The following is a 19,078-nucleotide window of genomic DNA, read 5'->3' on the forward strand; positions in this document are numbered from 1 at the left end:
TGTCTTATCCCTGCCTTCCTAGACTGCCTGGTTTTGTTTAAGTGTCACTGTAAGCACTATTCACTTTATTCACTGCAGATTATAGTATAGAACCTTTTGATACCAATCAATCAATCTTAATTTATAAAGTTGACAATGTTCTCAGATTCACTGGGAAATCACAATTGTTTACTTGCTTAGCAGCTAAAACCTTGTTCAGGTGTCCTGTACGAGTTTTTCAAAGACCTACTATTAGGACCTGTAAGAAGACAATGGTGCCTTGTTTTTTATTCTCCTTCAAACTCCCTAGAGTACAGACAGTGGTGGAAAAATCCCTTTGAAGAGTACTGAAGTGGAAATAAAGATATTCTGGGCACCATCATTTGTTAATCGGATTTCCTCTGGTAGATGAATGGTCTAGATTAAATGTCTTTAATTTTTCCAGCACTAAAGTTTAATGATTTAAATAATATCATGTTATAATTCAGAAGAAGTAGATGCTCATCTGTTGCACAAAATAGTACAGAAACTAACCTGCTGTCACAAGGCAGTTTCCAGCCAGAAAATTGAGTTTCCCTGTAGGATTTTTCTGTGGACAGAGCCATTACAACTATATTATGCTATTAGGTCACTGTCTCCGCCATGTGATTAAGACATGTCTAAATTCAGAGCACTTCACATAAGCTTCACAGTGCTTCAGTGATTAATATCCAGAGGAAATCAGATTACAAATGTGTTGTTCTGTCATCTTTGATTCTGCTCATTATGACTTATAGTGAATCATGGGATAACATGTATTCTCTATATGCTAGGTCAGAGGTAAATTTCAAAAATAAAAATGATACTTTCTTCCTACTATGCTACTTATTCTTATTTTATAAATAGTTGATGGTAATTTTAAATCTGTCTTAGTATTAAAATACATTAGTTTTAACATACAATGTCATTTTATGAATCATGCATATAAAATAATTTTATTACTAAAAATGCTCCCTAACATAGTAATTACCTGCCTTAAAGGAAAATAGAATTTTAAAACAATAAGGCCTATTTCAAGTTGTTCATAGAACCAGTAATTGTATACTTAAGGCAATTAATGGATTTATTGAATGTTGGTTAAAAGTCGATTGAAATGACATTAAAGAATAAAGTGTAATTTATTTGGTGCTACTTTGTGAAAGTTTTTTGACTACAAATCAATGCACGATACCATATACAATATACTTTCAATCACAACTTAAACATAAAAGAGCCTCCAAAATCACTTGGCTATAATCAATGTACAATGATTATATTTTAAAAACAAAGAAAAAATAGCAATTACTCAAGTTAAGGTGCAGTAACTTTTACAAATAATATATTAGCACCATACCGGATAAACTGATCTAAAACATTAGCTTCCTCATACTTCTTAAATACTAAATATAAACATTTTTTTCAAAGCACAAATATTAATCTGCAAAATCAGTTCTACAGTCGTTAATATTTCTCTCTCTCTCTCTCTCTTTTTTTTTTTTTTTGTATTTTCCCCAGTAAGGAAAAATAGGTTGTAAAAACTTTCACAGGATATGAAAAGCAAACCAATGAGCAAATCTAACCAAACCTATGGCTGTCCCTCAGCAGTGAGTCCCCACAGATGCAAAAGTGGACATTTCCCTGCGTATGGTACTAAAAGGTGAGAGTTCAAGCTCTGTGGTGTACTCGTTGTCATTGTCATCGCTGGTCACTGTCGAAGACTTCTGAATGCACTCATCACAGCAACAACAGCAGCACTCCATAAAGGCCCGGCTGAAGGGTTTGCAAAGACAGAAAAGGAGCACAGGGGTGACACAGGACTTGAAGAACAGCAGGAACTGGCTGATGATATTAAGCAGGTCCATTGTCTGCTGGGAAACCCCTGTGGCCATGTAGGCTGTAACAATATTGCAGATATTTTCTGGAATAATGCAAAAGCCATATAAGATGGTCAGAGCCACTACCGTGCAGTTCATCTGACTTTCTAGCTGAATCTGCCGCTTATTTCCTCGGCTACAGGCTTTTTCTGCTTTGCGGATTTTTCTTGCAGTCACCAAAGAGCAAGTGATGGTGAAAAGTGTGGGCAAGCAGAAGTAACAGCCAAAGTACCACCAGAGCCTTGCACTGTCGTAGGTCAAGGCTAAAACATAGATGGTGTCGGGTAAGTCGGGAGAGATCTTGATGATGCAGCGCTCTGCAGGTGCTCGGCCGCTCACCCCCAGATCCTCCTTGGTCAGCTGGCGGAGAACAACTTCTGGAAGTGCCAAGAGGAGAGCACCTACCCAGATGACAGCTAGTTTGGCGGTGGTTGAGGAACAGTTTTCGATCATTTCATAGTACATCTGAACGTTGGTGGCCGCACGGAAACGGTCGATGCACAGAGCGCATAAGGTGAAGGTCGTGACTCCCAGAGAAGCAACCTGAGGAAGGGGCACAGAATACGTTTATGCTAAATAATATCTGAGAGTTGAAAAAAGTAGCAATAAGCAGATCCACAAAACAGCGAATGCATGTACCCTGACAGCGACAGCTCTGCTCCACGGCAGCTGGATGCAAGTTTGCAAAGATGGAAAACGATTTCCAGTAACTACATGAGTTGGTGACTAGCTTAAATCATTGTTTAAGGATAAAAATGGGGTGGAGGAGGGGACTTAGTGGATCAGGGTAAAGAAGTCAACACTTTATATATGGAAGCATCTGTAAAGATGGGCCAGTCCATTAAGGCTTTGTTGGAGGGTGAATGAAGCATGTGTAGATATAAAAGTGTGTTGTTGTCATCCCAAAGGTATATAGTTGTATAAACAACTGGTGAATGAAATTGGAGGAAAAAGAAGTGTAAATGCAACATTCAAAAAAAGGTCAACTACTCCAAAATTATTTTGTCATAGCCAAGAATACAGAGACCCGGAGATTTCATTCATTAAGAAAATGGTTGCCACTCTGAAATCTACATATGCAGTAAGATTGTGGACTGTACCTCACTTTGATTACTGAAAGATGGTGATGCTCTCCACAGGAGGAAGGAGCAGCAAATATGTTTTACATATACAGATATTCACACTTATTGTTTACAACAAGCCAGATGAGTAGATGTCTATTTCAATTTCTCTGAAGTGCAAAACAAAGTACTTTAATATTACTTTCAAATGCATGTAGTTACATAAAACAAGAAAGGAAAATCTGCATAAGTAACAAATTCCAGACAAATCAGTGACTTTTCCCCCCACTACGCCCCCCCCCCCACACATACAACATTTTGCTGCATGTTTGTGTATGAGTATCTGCCAACCCTGGTGAGAGTTTCCAGTTTGTATTAACTGAAGGCTAGATCAGACGTCTGGGTACACAGAAGGTGTGTGACTGGCAGTCAGATCAACGAACCCCTTATTAGTTTGGGTTTCCTCCAATATTGATTTTAAAAAACAGGAGGGAGGTGAAAGCACAGCACTAAGAAGCTAAAACTACTTCAGCATGAGTTCGATCCCTGCCCTAGAGGTGATCCACATGGTGCAGCAGATCTCTCCTTACCTGCTGGCTGTTCCCTTCAGCAGTGTACTTCATCAGTCGGCCTGTTCTGCTCCCCATTCTATTTTTGATGAATCCTCTCACTGCCCCTGCAACTCTGGACTGTAAACCATTGATAAATAAATCTTTACCAAAAAAAAAAAAAAAAAAAGGATGGAGATAGAGGAAAACTTATCTGAGTTACAGGATTGAGATCTGAGGGAATTAGGAAATTAAGACAATAAAGGAAAAAAAAGAATAGCGAATTTTAACCAGAAACTCAAAAGGACATTTGACTTATGTGAAAATTCACACCATGTGACACATGCCAAGCACACACACACACACACACACACACACAAAATACACTCAGACTCATCCTAGACACTTGAAAGCAAATACCAAATCTCTCCATGGTTCACAGAACTAGAGAAGCCCATGGAGGAATTCCAGGGAACATGAGGTTCACAACTGAAAATCACAATATGCAAGAAACAATCTGCACTATCAGCTAATGTGCCAAAGGAAGTGAGTTACAGAATCAGAAATAAAATATATATGTTTAGCACAAAATAATACTGTTCATCAAATTTAAAGACAATGACAATATAGAATCTCAAAGAAAATCAGAGAAATAAAAAAAATCATGAAAGTATACAGAATGGAGTCAAGTGTAGATACCCCAGTCAAGTCCAGATACCCCAGCCAAAGGAAAATTTGGGATCCAAAACATCTTTGTCACTAGCCATATAGAGCTCTTTATCCAGAGAGGAAATATTCTTATTTGTATATAGTCTAGAAATATAAACAAACTGATAATTAAAGGTTAAAAAGCAAAATTATGTATACACATTTTTTTTTCTACACAGAGGCTTTTCCAGAAATATATGCAAGCGGTATCACTCAATGACCTATACAATATTTACTGAGTATCAGACATTCAGTCTACTGAGGTACCCAGTGTACTGGAATTTGCATCAAGACACTCCTCCGTAATAGGGACACAGAAAGGAACAAGCAGCAGCTGTTTGCCTCCAGGAGATCATGGTCAACAAAGAGAAGGAAGGTAGTTCCCAAAGGCACAGGATAAGCATGGCCCAAGATAAATCAACTGGGAGCATTGTGGGGAGAAATGAAGTAATTTACTGGTTAGCAATTTCATTCATTCAAAAAGTTGCATTTGCATATTTTGAACAAGGAAAATGAATAGAAGGCAAAATGTTCATGGTGTTTAAGATAAGCTATAAATCAAAGCTCACTATGTCAATGGGAGGGTTTGGGCTGTTGCTCAGACACCCAATTATGGTGTTCATTCTCCACTGCCTGCAAGTGGGGATGTTTAAGAAGAACAGCTATAGGTCACTCCTTGGCAAAGAAGCAAGGAAAAGACATATATATTTCTAACATTAATGTCTAATTATTTATAACTCAAGGGATCATGTTGACAAAAGGAAAGCCATTTGTCATAACAATTTTAGCACTCAAAACAGTAGTTGTTTATCTACTACATTCAAGCTGTCACTTTCCCTAGCACTATGGCAACTTGCCCTGTGAATTCTATGAGTTCCAACATCAAATGTTCTCTCCTCTTACACACTACACGTCAGCCAGTGTCTACTGTTCTCTCAGGAAAATAAAGACAGTGAATTCACATTCTGACTTATTCTCATTAGTGGAGATGCTCTCAAAGTGAAAGATAATAAGGGCTAGCTGTGCAGAATGCAGAAATGAAGATAAAATATTCCACCTAAAGGTCTGTATCAGTGCTGATCATGAAGTCACATAAGTTGATAGCCACAACTCCTGGAACTTTCACATAACCACCAGAAATAGAACTATCAATCTAATGATTGACTCCAAAACAGGTATAATTCTTTTAGAATTATCTTTCAATGAATGAATTCACTTTGGTGAAAATTTATTTTGCGCCTATGCTGAAGATACAACATAATTCTAAACGCGAGACCCATATTGTACAACTATGAATAACTTTGGATAAAAGAATGCTTTTTATTGTCAATATTTGCCATTGGCTGGGAATCTGGAAAAACATTTTCTAAAAGTGCGTCAAAGAGAACTATGTGGAAATTATAGCATTTTATGTTATAGGTTTTGAAACTTTACATATATATTAGTTTTTCCAATACATTGATTTATTTGTATAAGAATGTAAAACAAAAAAATAAAACACTCAAACTATCAAATATGCACAAATCCTCAGCAAGGTTTTCTGTGCAGGCTTCACGAAAGCAAACCTTTATGCATATTTCTTTCATTGTGTATCCGAAGTCAATGTACAAGCATAAAGCATGAAAGTTTGTGCTGTGCCTACTTTTTAAATTATGAATAACATTTCTATTGAAAGAAAAACTCTGTGATATAAAATACTAGAGACTCAAGAGAGGCAGTCTACTCAAGGCTTGAAGCATCTACTTGGTTGGCAGTTTTCTGTCACTACCTTCTAGAGAACACCCAACATTCAAGAGATAGCATCTTCTCCATATCTCCAATTTTCAGTCTGGAGATTTAGATGCTGGAGCAACTGTCACAACAGTTGCATTTGCATACTATCTCAAAGTTGGAAAGCATTCAGGAGAGGTAATAGCCTTTGTGAAGATGGGTGTGTGAACAGCATCCCTCTCCTTAGATGGGATCAGCTGTGCTGCACATCCACTTTAATTAGAAGATGTTGACCACTTTGAAAAAAAATAGTTCCAAGTTCTGTATCTTTTATCTTACAAAATAATAAATGTTAGATCAACTTCAAGGTGCACATGTGCTTAAGCTTTACATTCAAATTCTTCCACATTGTATTTTATTTAGAGACGCTGTTTCTCAGGCCACATACTCCAAAGGTTAGTATTGAAAACTTCAAAATTATTTGATCTATAGACCTCTTGACAGATAAGGGAACTTTCCCAACTTTCATCCACAAATTCTAAGAAGTTTCTGCATCTGGCTCCCTGTTTTAAAATTCTTCTCCTCCCTACAGATAATCTCTACAATGCCTTCCCAGTGAAACAAGGCAAATGGTTCAGGAAGCTCACAAGAGCCACAGAGAGCTGTTGAAGAATCCTATGAGGAAGTCACTGCCCCTAAAGCTGAGAGTCTTTTCAGTCAGTTGCCAATAGCAACTGCAGCCGAGGTGTCAGTCTAAGACCTCCCCTATCTGCTCCCTCCTGTGTCACCACTGCAGTGTTATTACTTCAGGTAAGTTTCTGTGAATTCACTTATGCACTAGATTTTATCATGTGAAAGAGTAAGAATAGTACCAACGCCCTTCTCAGTACTTTCCCAGACCATTTATAGAAAGCGTTATTATCTCTAAGGGATTAACGACACACCTCAGAAATTAACTGATAAAAATCATCTGGATAATGGATAGTAGGCTAATTTCTGCTTACTCAGATTGAAATCCATCCATGTAATTAAAGTTTCTAAATGTTGGAGTAACATGAAAAGATTTCTATCACAATGTTTAAATAGATTTGTTTATATAAAGCTTATTAGAAATTCTACCAAAATGAATGGTACAATTATGTGAAATTATAAAACTGTATCATGAAGGCTAGAGTGCCTACATTTAATGACCATATCTGCTGGCCAGAATTCAATATCACTATAAAATATGCTCTTGGAATCTCTTAAGCATTGGCTTATCTGGGGAGTTCTTTGAAGCAACATCATGAGAGATGGAACGAGTAAAATGCAAACTCTTATTAATTAAACCACAATGGGAGGAATAATTACCATCAACAAAAGCAGAATTATAAACACTTTTAATAGCCAAGACAATTAATTTTAAGAATTAAGGTTAGAAGAAATCTGGAAGCAGAAAATTCTAACTATTTAGGAAAACAAGATGCTAGAGCATTTTTTTTTAGTAGATTGATATCAAAGCATAGATACAAGAATCAAAATAAATAACTCTTTAATTTTTTTTTCCAAAAGCAATGTTCTGCTCTTCTTTGTATCCCACAGTAACAACAGCAAAGTTCCTTCAACACTGACCTAGTCACCCCCGGAGCAAAGGGCAACAGCAGACACCTACAGCTGCACTTCCCCACAGCAGACACACATAATGACCAAGAGGTCATGTGCAAAGCAGCCATTCCAATGTCAAAGTCTTCTCCCCTCTGTTCAAGTTTCTAATTGTGCCCTAATAGACAATGAATAAACTTGGGCCACCATGTTCACTCTGTACCACATTCAATCCCTGCTCATTCAAAGTGATATGAAGAAAGAGCACATGGATACTTTATGCCTAATAGCAATCGATAGAAATTCTGTCTCAGCTATAGCTCCACTGCCGTGAGCAAAAGAAGGCACTGTGTGTGAGAGTGAGCTACAAAGGTACACTTACCAAAGAAGCAGCAATTTTCTGCTAAACCTCCTGATAAAAGTCAATGATTGCACTAAGGGGGAGGAAAAGGGAATACCATTGCAAGCAAAATTTCTATTGAATGAAATTGAATCTACATGCTTAAAAACAGTGAAGTACCTGAATTCACCCATTTTTATAAAATAGGAAAATTCCTGGACCTAAGTCATTACAACTGTATTTAGTGTAACTCACAGTTTACCTCAAAAAGATATATAAGGACATCTATTTATGTGCAGTCTTTTGCAGACAAGCAAACCTCTCAAAACAAGGGCATTATTGTTAAGAAAACCCATTCATTTGGGCCATGAATGATAATCTATTATAAATCCAGTTATAGACCTAACAATAGGTCAGGAAAAAAACAGGAGAGGAGAGAAGAGTTTCCTTTGAAACTAAATGGCTTGAGCCTGTAAGCCTTTGGCTTTCTCTTACATTTTCCATAACCTTTACCCCTGCTATACTTCAGAGCAACTTCATCCAGAAAGCGACATTTGTGTGAGCATCAGTGAGGAGAGTGTGTTCATCAGAGCCACCATTTACCAGACTGTAGAAATTAAGGTAGCTTTTGTCAAGATATTTAATCAGAGTGCATGCAAATCATAATACTATGGTGATCACCTCAAAACAGAGAGGATTCACCTCACCCTTACAGCACACATCACTGAAATGAAGTAAAACTCTTCAGGATCACTATTAGTCAAAGAGAAGCTTTCTCACCTTTATCAATATCACTGATATTTAAAATGACACACCTACCTATCACAAATTGCCATTTGTTTCAATTATACCCAGTCTATTTCATCTATCTGTGATTCCCAATGTCACAGAAAAAATTGTTTGAAGGCATCAACTATCATTACTGCTTCATTTTCTTGCTCTCCTTCTTTTGCATAAGCTTAGTAATATTCTGTCCTGTTTTCCAAACAATTAATGTGTCATCACTGCATTCTTGAGCCTGCAAATCTTTCTTTTATCTTTATCATCCCCTCTTGATGAAAATATTTCTACCAATTGCTATTCCTGACTTCTGCAGCACAATACATTCTCTTATAGTTTAAAAATAATAATTTTACTGGTTTGTCTGAAGCACTTTAATTCAATTGAAGTGTATCAAAGTATGTAGTATAAATAAATAAAGCTATAAATAAAATAACACTATAAATAAAACAAGATTAATATAATTTGTTCTAATTTGGAAATCATCTACTGAAATCAACAGATCTTACTGAATTTAGAGATTCCATATTTATTGTAAATAACTAGAAATTCATTTCAAAATGTATTATTTTCCCTGAGACCACAATCCAGTTTACAATCTTTGATATTATGAAAATATCTCTAAATCTTAAAGTAACCTACAATTTCTGTGATTCATTTAGGTTCTGATGAAGTTCTGAAGAATAGTAACACATTCTCCCATATTCTCCCTCTGACTAGGACATTGATTTACATGATGGTGAACCCAACAGCTTATTGCCTGCATCCATTTGTAGTTAGGTAATTATGTTTGGAATGACATTGACAACATCCATTTTAAGACAAAATTTATCTGCTTTCAATGGAAATTCTTTCCATAGTCTTTTGGGGAAGTACACTTTCTTTGATTAGTTATTTTATAAAAAGCACATACTTCTAAGAATAAGAATAGGTAACATAGCTTTATCTATGTACGAAAGAGTTGAACCAAAAAGTAGAACCCGAAAGTAAGAGAAAAGGCTCAGAAGGTAGGAAGTAATGAGCAGAGAGTCAAGAATGCAACTGTGAGTAGTCATGGGCATAAGAAAAATGACTCATTTCAAGCAGGCATCAAATCAATGGCCTTGGTCTTGTTATGCCATGGACCATTCAAGTGTGCTGACCAGTAATACTGGAAATTATCGTAACTGTTTAAACTGAATGTATTCTGTCTTAAGAACAAGCCTGTAACAGTGATTATATCCTGTGTTTTAGCCAAGATTTACAGAAAATACCTGCACCTATTTTGCAAATAGAAAGACCCTGTATTTGAGGTTGCAGCAATCCCATATCCAACTCCACCTTGAAATTTTAGATGATATCATCTCGCTGGCATTAGAGTAGCATTGTAATTAGGATGTTTAAAGGTTAGTCTTGGCAACGTGGTAGAGTTAATTATGGGACATTGGCAGGTCAATTCTTGGGAAGTAAAATGGTAGAAAGACCATTGGAGAATGTGAAGAGAAGTTCAGGGTCAGAACCAAAACCTCTGCATGGCAACCTTCTCCTCCTCAACCACAGTCCACATCTCAGCCATGTGCTTCCAGTAGCACTGTAAATTCTAATTGTAACACATAGCAAGAGGCGTTAAAGGTGGGAAATAACCCCAAAGCCCATGCAATGTTGGAGCAAAGGGTAAGGTAGACCTTCACTTCCTCAGGTCTATTTTGCTTCTGCAGACATACATGCTTGCTTTTATGTCGAAGGGTGTCTTGTTGACATAACTAGATACCTTAGCAGCACTCAGGAACTCACTAAGTTCTCACTTTGATTGGTTCCTTGAGAGATTATCCCAGTTGTGAGGAAAGTCTGTTCTTTATGTCTTCCTTCACTCCTCTCTATAATAGAGTCTCCCCTGTTGACATTTCTTCCTGAGTTCACTATGGTTAAATTAATAGAAGGCATGTTTTTGATATTTTCTGAAGAAAAGCACTCAACTAAATGTCTGTATTACAATGTATTACATTATCGTATAATGCTGTTCATTGCTAAACAACCATTCATCTAAGTGAAAAAACAATGAATTATGATTTACTCAATGTCTCTGTGGCTAATGAGGACTAATGGTTTCAAAACAGCCATGATTATTTCAAGCTTTGACAAAAATTCTGTATTCAAAAGAAATTTCTAGAAGTTCCCTATTGAACAAGTTATCTTATTAATTACTCTTATGAACTTCCTATTCATAGGAAAGATTGAGAAAACAAAACAAAACAAAACAAAAAAACAAGTATAAAATTAAAGTATTTGTAACTATTCATCATGGATATAGGCCATATGACATTTGTGAAGACTGATAGAAAGGATATGATTGAAAAAAAATTAGAGAGAGCAGAGCAGAGCAGAGCTTGAATTCTTTGTCTTTAGTCATTCCACATATAATTGTGCACAGACCCAATTCAGGACCAGTCCTGAATGTCCTTGGTAGGCTCTAGGACATTATTTACTTTTCTATGACATCAGAGCAGCAACCTCTGTTACTCATTTCTGGGGACTTTCTCCACTTTCTCTTACTTTTCCTTTCCCCTCTGCACAGAGTAAGTAGCATACAGGTAAAGTCCAACTAACGTTTAATGAATGGGTCATGCATGAATGAATGAAACATAGCATATATGGGAAATAATTATAGAAAACAATGAATTATTCAAACATTTCTTAATTGGTAGTTGGGTGCTGCTACTTTATAGATAATCCTTTAAAACTGAGTGCCAACTAAAAGGAAATAAAGAAAAATCCATGTTCCTTGTATTTTTCATTGACAATTAAAAAATGATAGCATACTTATTGCAATCAATAACTAAGGACGTATTTGAATTTTACATTTGAATATCATAAAAAATATTTTTATGTGGAACTCAAATTCAGTAAGCCTCATTTTACAACAGTCAGGAATAAAGTTATAAATAAAAACACATGTTATAACTTTTTTTTTTTTTACTTTCTGCTGCAGTTAAGTTTTCACTTGTATGGAAGGTAGAAGATGACTATAATGTGATTAATGGGAAGTCATAAAATATTTGTTAAACACCATTTTCATGTAGTGAATCTATTTTTCCAGAGACTATTAGCAATCTTCAAATTGCTCATAAAACTGTATGTTTCCACTTAAAAGTCCATCAGAACACCATTAAAGGATAATCTGCCACTCAAACAAACATACCATCTGCCATGAGAAATTACTTGAATGTAGGGGTTCTAAGAAAACTTGTGTAGAATTGTGTATCTATATGGTAACATCATCTTCAACTCTACTATGCTTCCTTTCTTTCCTATCAGTGACAACTACAATCTAAATGACTGCTTCTACTCAGTTTTAAAACACTATCCCCCAAACTATTGGAGAATCTGTCTCTTTTCATTAAAAAAGACTCTATATCATCCCTGGCACAGATAACCTCGTGAAATATATTTCCTTTATCCATCTTCCATTCTTCTACAGGAATCTTGTGTCCCAGAAAAACTGAGTGGGGGAGTGTTCTTTAAACTGAAGATAAAATCCATATTATTCAAAACAGAAATAAATTTTTAACAGTGGATCAGGATAAGATGCTACACTGACTCTGGTTTCCACCCAATAATGAGCAAGATGTTTGAGTTGTATAAATTATTTGACTTAACCACTTCCTACACTCCTAAGAGGATAGTGTTGTAGGGACTCTTCCTTCATCTCCCACTGTTATACCCTGATCTATCTCCATATCCACATCTCTTCTCTTCACCACTCTTTTCTGCAGACACAATGATTGCTTTCAGTATATTTTCTGGTGACTACGATGATTCTATAGAATGGTGCTGTCTACCCAGAGTCCTTTCTTTCTCCATCCCCCTTTCCTGCTATACCATCTGCCCTTGATCCTAATGAGAACTATCACTGGGTCATAAACACACCATAAGCCTGGACTAGAAAAGAATAAGTGATCAACTATAAGAGTTACCAGTAGATTCCCACTCGTAGCAAAATGAACTATGATAAAATTCCCTCTTCTAGTGTTGGCCCTGGAAACAGGGTGCACTCCTCAAGCTTATGTCAACAATAGAAATAAAGAGAAAGTTGAAGGCAAATTGCAAAGAGCTGCATTTTCTGCTGAAAATGCCTGCTATTTTTCTATTCTTCCCCATTCTACTACTTCCTTAAGATTATATTTATATTCTTGTAGAAGAAAAGACTGTAATAGAAAAGGGGGGAAAAGGCAAAAGAGAAGATATGGGAGAAAGTTTGTACATATCAGTAACAATCAACTGTGGGTAAAGTTTTAAAATAAGGAAAAAGCATATAAATGTTGGAAAGGGAAAGTTGATTATTAAAAAATGTAGAATATTCATTATAAATCAAGCAGAAGAAGGTGTGTAGTGAAAAAACAATGGAAGAATAGCCAACACATCAAAATATAGACATAAAAGTGAAAAAACATAAGAGTAAAGAAAAATCTAGATAATATAAACAAAATGTCAAGGAATTCTTAGAAGTCTTGTAGTTGAGAGGGAAAAGGCTTGGGGTGGGGGGATTATAGAGAAAGTCAAAGAGCTACCAGCTGTGAAACTTATTATTAATATATAAGAAACAAGATGTAAGAAAATATAAAGAAGCTATAAATCGTATTATATAACAAATGAAGTTAACTGGGCTTATTTTTTTCCCTGCCTACTGAATATAGAAATCTTTCTTAAAAAATGCTAAAGAGGCCCTTCTTGGTTCCACAGTGGGTTAAAGCACAGCACTAAGAAGCTAAAACCACAACAGCACAAGTTCAATCCCTGCCCCAGAGGTGACCCACGTGACACAGCAGGACTCTCCTGACCCGCCCGCTGTACTCCTCAATCTGCCTGTTCTGCTCCCCACTCTGTCTCTGGTGAATCCTCTCACCGCCCCTGCACTGCTAGCCTGTACTCCAGTTCTGTATGCATAAATAAATAAATCTTTTAAAAAAGATGCCAAAGAGTAGAAACAGAAGGAAAAAAAAAATCACTGAACTTACTTGTGAACAAACATTTGTTTGATAAACAAACATCAACATGAAATGCTGACTCTAGGGTCTAACTGCCACTGACTAGGTACACCTGCTAAGAGGGTCACTTCTCTACTTTGAACCTCACCTTTTATCTAAAATCAGGGGTTTCCTGAGAATGCTATCTGATGCTAGTTTTGCAGAAGTCAAAAACCACAGTAGCGGATGCTGGGATTCCCCTCTCAGATTGTGTCTTCCAAAAGTGCCTCCAGAATGAAGTGTTGATTTCCCCCACTGTGGGAACCACTGGCAGTTGACAGCTCTTAGCTGAGTCCCTGTTCCACCAATAGATACACTCAGCTCAAGGTGAGGTCTCCTTTCTGAGAGCAAATTATATCCAGCAACTAGTTGGTTTTGAACAGATGGGTTGGGCTCCCTTGACTCAGGACTTCTCTGCAGGACTGCTGATTCCTAGCACTCCCTTTAGTGTTGCTAGGGTCTTTGAATCATATGCAGCACAGGTCAACTTCTCCCTCTGCCCAGTCCTGCTTCTGTCATTCCCTAGCAGGAGTTGAACCTGAGCATAGACTCCATTAAACTTCCTACTAGCAAATCTCCGCATTACAGCCTGCTTCTTTCCAGAACCAGAAATGGAACAGGCATTAAATCCCTCTTGTATGAAAATAGCAGGGGCTCTTGGAAGCATAAATGTCTTATTTTGAGACTTAACCTTTATTTCTCCCTGTCATCCTCAGGAATTATGGAGCTGATACTACTGTCTAATTATTACTTTCACAAAGTACACTAAAACAAACAAAAAAAAGTTCAGAATAGGAATACAGACAGTATCTTGAGATTTGCATTCATTATTCTAGCAGTAAAAATATGTTATAATATATTTTCGAGAAAAAGGTGAGTAAATTTTTTTTCCCAAATCTTTGCTTTTCTGTGAAAATTAAAGTCTAGGACCAATAATTTAAAAATAGAGAAGGCTGTAGATGGGGTGGGGAGGGCGAACTACAGGGAGCAAAAAAGTAGTAAATTGTTTCAATGTTTAAAAAACAGGTTAAAATAATATGTGATTAAGGAGCAGAGAATTAAATTGAAATGAAATGCAAATATAAATATTTATATTTCTCAAACCTCAGAGAGAAAAAAAATTAAAACACAAACAGAATAAGTGTATCACTCAAAACTCATGGGGCACAACAAAATAAGTTTTCACAGTTGTTCTCTGAATTTGAATGGATTTTTTTTATTTTAAAGTTTTTTTTCAAGAACAGTTACTTTTTTCTATCCTCTTGATTGTTTTTCTTTCCACTATATAAAGGTCTCTACATATCCACTACATGTAAAACAAACCAATATACTTTTCTCTCACTGGGGGCCGGTAACTCTTCTGTTCACTTTATGGTTTAGTTTTGTGTTGTCCTTGCATATGTGAGTTTCTTTTGCATTATTTATACAAATTGTCAGCTGAAATTGACCTGGAAAAGTCAGTTTGTAGGCACATACTCTCTAGCATAAATTCAACTTCCTGTGCAATTCAAAAGTAAACCATGTACCCAATAAATTAGATATTTCAGTTACTTAAAGCTTGGCAACAAGAGAAATCCTGGATTCTGGTAAGTAGCAACAGCTGATTTAACAAGCATTTGATCCCTGCCAGAATGACTGAGTGTCTTATTTACTGTCTCTTGTCCTGATGCTTCTTAGTAGGTACTGTTTTCTGTTTACTTATCCCTTCGCTTGAGGCCATGAAACAATGTTGAACATGGTGTCACTTGGCCCTGGTTCCAGAGAGGATCAGGGAGTCTAGAATATTTACAGTTTCCCTTCTTCTGCTTCATAAATGAAATGGACAGTCTGAATGGAGAAAATCAGGGGCCAGCTGGCTAAAAACACAACTGGCAACAAAGCACTTGGGCCTCTTCCAAGAGCTGGTGTTTAAAGAGAGGCCATTTAAAGAGCAAATTCCAACTACCGTAATAAAGGCTCAGGATACGAACTGTAGGATGAAACAGTAAAACTGACTCAACGATTTCACTCCAAAGTTTGAAACTTATTACATGACCCCTTCTTATGAAATGTTGAGTTTAGAGCCAATCCCTTAAAATTACCCATCCCTTATCTTTATAATAAGTGACAGATCTAGTATACTTAGAGAATATCAAATTCTGTAACTTGATGTGGAAGGAAACATTTAACTTTTACTTAAGCTCATTCATACAACAAATATTAAGCTGTTAAGAAATGGAGAGGGGGAAACAGACAGAAGAACTGGCCTATATATTTAGATAGGAGACATGGCAGACAGCCAAAGATGTTAAACCTAATTTGGGAGGTTATTAATATATTATGAGGCCAAGTGACAAATAAAGTCAGATTCTCCCTGTTAAATAAAATATTGCTCCAATTTTGATATTTAAGAGAAACACTAACTTCAGGGGGAATCATATTAGAAAACTAGACCTCTAGTACATAAAGGATTTACGGGCTTTATTTTTCTTGCTAGGTTTTGATATTGTCAACCATGAACTGGCTGCTTATTAACCATAGACTCTGATAGACTCCTAAATCAGAAATATATAACACCATAATCAGAGGTAAGTTTAAAATCTAAACAATTCTGTGCATTATGACATCAAAATCATTTCACATCCTGGAGCAGATGCATAATATGTGTGTGCACCGATGCATAATATGTGTTTGCATATGCATGCATAAATTAACTAGGGGACAATATGGAGGAGGGACCCAGAGAAAAAGTGAAGGCGTTCAGCAGCCAAGTAAGTGCATGGAGCAGCAGTTTTGATGCTATAAATCCTGGAAACGGACAAAGCTAGTAACTTGAGACCCCCGGAATGCATTACCTCTATATAGGGCACAATCTTGCAGGAGAAGTCTTCCAGTAGCCACTTCTTCGTCAGCTCGTGGAAGATGACGAGCGGAAGGCAGAAGAAGATGATGAGAAAGTCCCAGAAGGCCAGGTTAGCCAAAAGGGAGTTGGAGATGCTCCGCATGTAGTAGTTGTGACACACGATGCACATCACTGCCAGGTTGCCAATGATGCCTGTCCCAAAGATCACCACCGACAAGCACATGACCGCATAGGCGCCATATGACTCCTGGGTCAGTGGGTAGAAGGGGTTCTTCAGTCGCAAGCGCCTGTTGGTGCTGTTGCCCTGGCGGCCTCCCCCGTGTTCGTAAACCCCTTCACCTGAGGACCCATTCTGGGCTAGAGCCCTACCAGGGGGTGCAATTGTCCGCCCTTCGTGTCCTGAAGGTCCATGGACTGTCTTGGGAGGGGGTTCGTAGTGTGAACCCTGGAGTTTCCCGGCTCTCCTTGGCCAGTAATAAAGATCGCTGACTCCGGGGTCGGTCCTCACACTCTGTTCGTGACTTGGCCCAGAAACGCGAGCGCTTTTGGGGTCCTTCTTCTCCTCTGAGGTCTGGAGGAAGAGTTGGAGAGCCGTCGGGTGCCCTCTCCCCAAAATGCGAGGGTGCTCCTGAATCCGGCTACCCTTCCTCCTCCAGGAGCCAAGCGGGTCGCCCGCAGTCGCCCCCGCCCCTTCGCTGGCACCTTGGGCATCACCCGCGGCGGCCGGTAGCTCCCAGGAGGGCGCCGTGCGCACCGCTGCCTCCCGCGGCTCCTCCCTGGGCGCAAGGGCTTGCAGGTCAAGAGCAGAATTTCTCGGTCGCCAAGTGTCCCTGCTGCGACGCTGGAGCCACCGAGGTGAACAGCTTTCCCCCAGACAAGTTTCGTTCCTGGGCGCCGGAGCTGACGCGAGTGCAGGAGAAGCAGAAACCTCCAGCAGAAACAGAAGCAGCAGCAGCCGCCGCCAGGTGCAGGCGAGAGGCGAGCGCGCGTCCGGCATGGCTCGGTGAGGGCTCACCGGGCAGCCACCGCTCGGGCTTAGGACCGACACCTGCTGCCCGAGTTGCTGCTGAGAGTTAGAATCATGTCACAGACTCATCCCCGCGGGCTACGCCGAGGACGGCCTTTGGGGTCACAACCTTCCCCTTTTACAATCCTTCTTCATTTGGCATCCTATTCATTTCTCAGCCAAATACATCGCCAGGGCTGCGTATCCTCGGGCTTCGGAGAGGGAAATCGCTGCTCGCGGTGACTGACCTTGAAAAGTTGCAACCAGCACCAGACTGTTGATCAGTGTTGCAACTGGGAGAAGCCCGAGCGAAGCCCCACGCTCCTCCCTGTCTTTGGGTGGATGCCTTCTTGGTAATAGCTGTTCTGCCTATTTACATCCGTTAGATGCTTCTTTATCCAGTAGCAAGCCCAAGTCGCTAAAGGCAAAGAAAAACAAGTTTCCCTTCTTCCGATGCCTAGTGGCCACAACCCCGCTCCTCTCCCGCTGGAAACAGGTTGCAAACAGCAGACGCAGCGTGGATGCGCCTGGGAAACTCTTGCCCCACCTAGCCCCAGCGATTTGGGTGGCTCCAGCTGCCAATAAGCGGAGTTCGAAACCCGCGACCACTGTCAAAGTTGCTTCTCCAGCTCAAAGTTGACCGGGGGTCGGCTGGGTGGGTGTCCCCGAGGAGAAGGGAATCAGCGATGGGGTTGGGGAGGGCGGGCCCTGCTCCTCGGGGGACTGTGCCGGTGGCCGCAGGAGCTTGTTGCTGCGGCAGCGGGCGCCGCCGGGGCGGAGAGTGTGGTGCCTGGAACCGCCGCGGGCGAGGCGGTGCGTGGCCGGGAAGGGGGAGGGTGGCCCGGCCTCTCCCCGCTGCTCCAGCCGCTGCGCGCGCCGGCGAGACCCAGCGCTCAGCTCCTTGCCTCCTCCCCCTCCGCTTCCTCCTCGGAGAGCCGCTGGTTTGTGGGGAGACGGGATCCCCTGGTGGTTTACGACTCACTAAACCCACACATGTTTCATTCAAGCCCTTTGTAGCGGTTTTCACTCGTAGGAGCTGGAAGAGGCGAGGGAACAAGGGCGGAGGCGCGGAGCCTGAGCCTCTCCAGGCTTAGGGATGGGCGGGACACTAATTCCCCAGCTGTCGGAACCAGCCAGACCGGCCCAGCGCCGGGAAGGGTGGAGACAGGACGAAGCCGAAGCCCGAGCGGGCGTTCGTTCGTTTCCCAGCCCGGTGCGCATGCCCAGGTCTTGGTCCCCAAGGAGTGGTAAGGTGAGGTACGTCTTAGGTATTCAAGAACCAGGAAGGATGAAAGGTAGCTCTGAGGTTTAGTCGTAGAGAAAGAGCAGTTCTGCGAGTTTCAGGATGCACCATTATCTTAAACACTGAGTTGGAAAGCATCCAAAGCACAATGGAAGTAGTTTGATGAGGTAGTGGGAAATGACAGGTGGGGGGAGCTTTGCCTGAACACAACCCCAGCTTTCCCAGCCTTCATACTAAACTGTACCCTCTTGTCCCTGCTGTCAGGATATAGTTAATAAAATAGGCAAATATCAAATTTATTAAGACAGAGGAAGTGATAAAGATCTTTTGAAGTGGGGGTGGGGGGAGGCTACATTTTGAGAAAATACAATGAAAAATATGGCGC

At 39.6% G+C, this 19,078-nt stretch overlaps 1 protein-coding gene across 1 annotated transcript; it reads right to left on the minus strand.

The window, feature by feature from the left end:
• Positions 1–1,006: 1,006 nt before the first annotated feature.
• On the minus strand, positions 1,007–18,174 carry GPR37 (G protein-coupled receptor 37 (endothelin receptor type B-like)). The gene is made up of 2 exons (XM_004677179.2): positions 16,437–18,174; positions 1,007–2,414 (listed from the first exon to the last, which is right to left on the minus strand). The coding sequence occupies exons 1-2, from the start codon at positions 17,439–17,441 to the stop codon at positions 1,596–1,598; spliced, it is 1,824 nt and encodes a 607-aa protein (XP_004677236.1). The 5' UTR covers positions 17,442–18,174; the 3' UTR covers positions 1,007–1,595.
• Positions 18,175–19,078: the final 904 nt, after the last annotated feature.

Source organism: Condylura cristata, unplaced genomic scaffold, assembly GCF_000260355.1.
Source record: "Condylura cristata isolate star-nosed mole 26May11 unplaced genomic scaffold, ConCri1.0 scaffold00005, whole genome shotgun sequence".
NCBI lineage: Eukaryota > Metazoa > Chordata > Mammalia > Eulipotyphla > Talpidae > Condylura > Condylura cristata.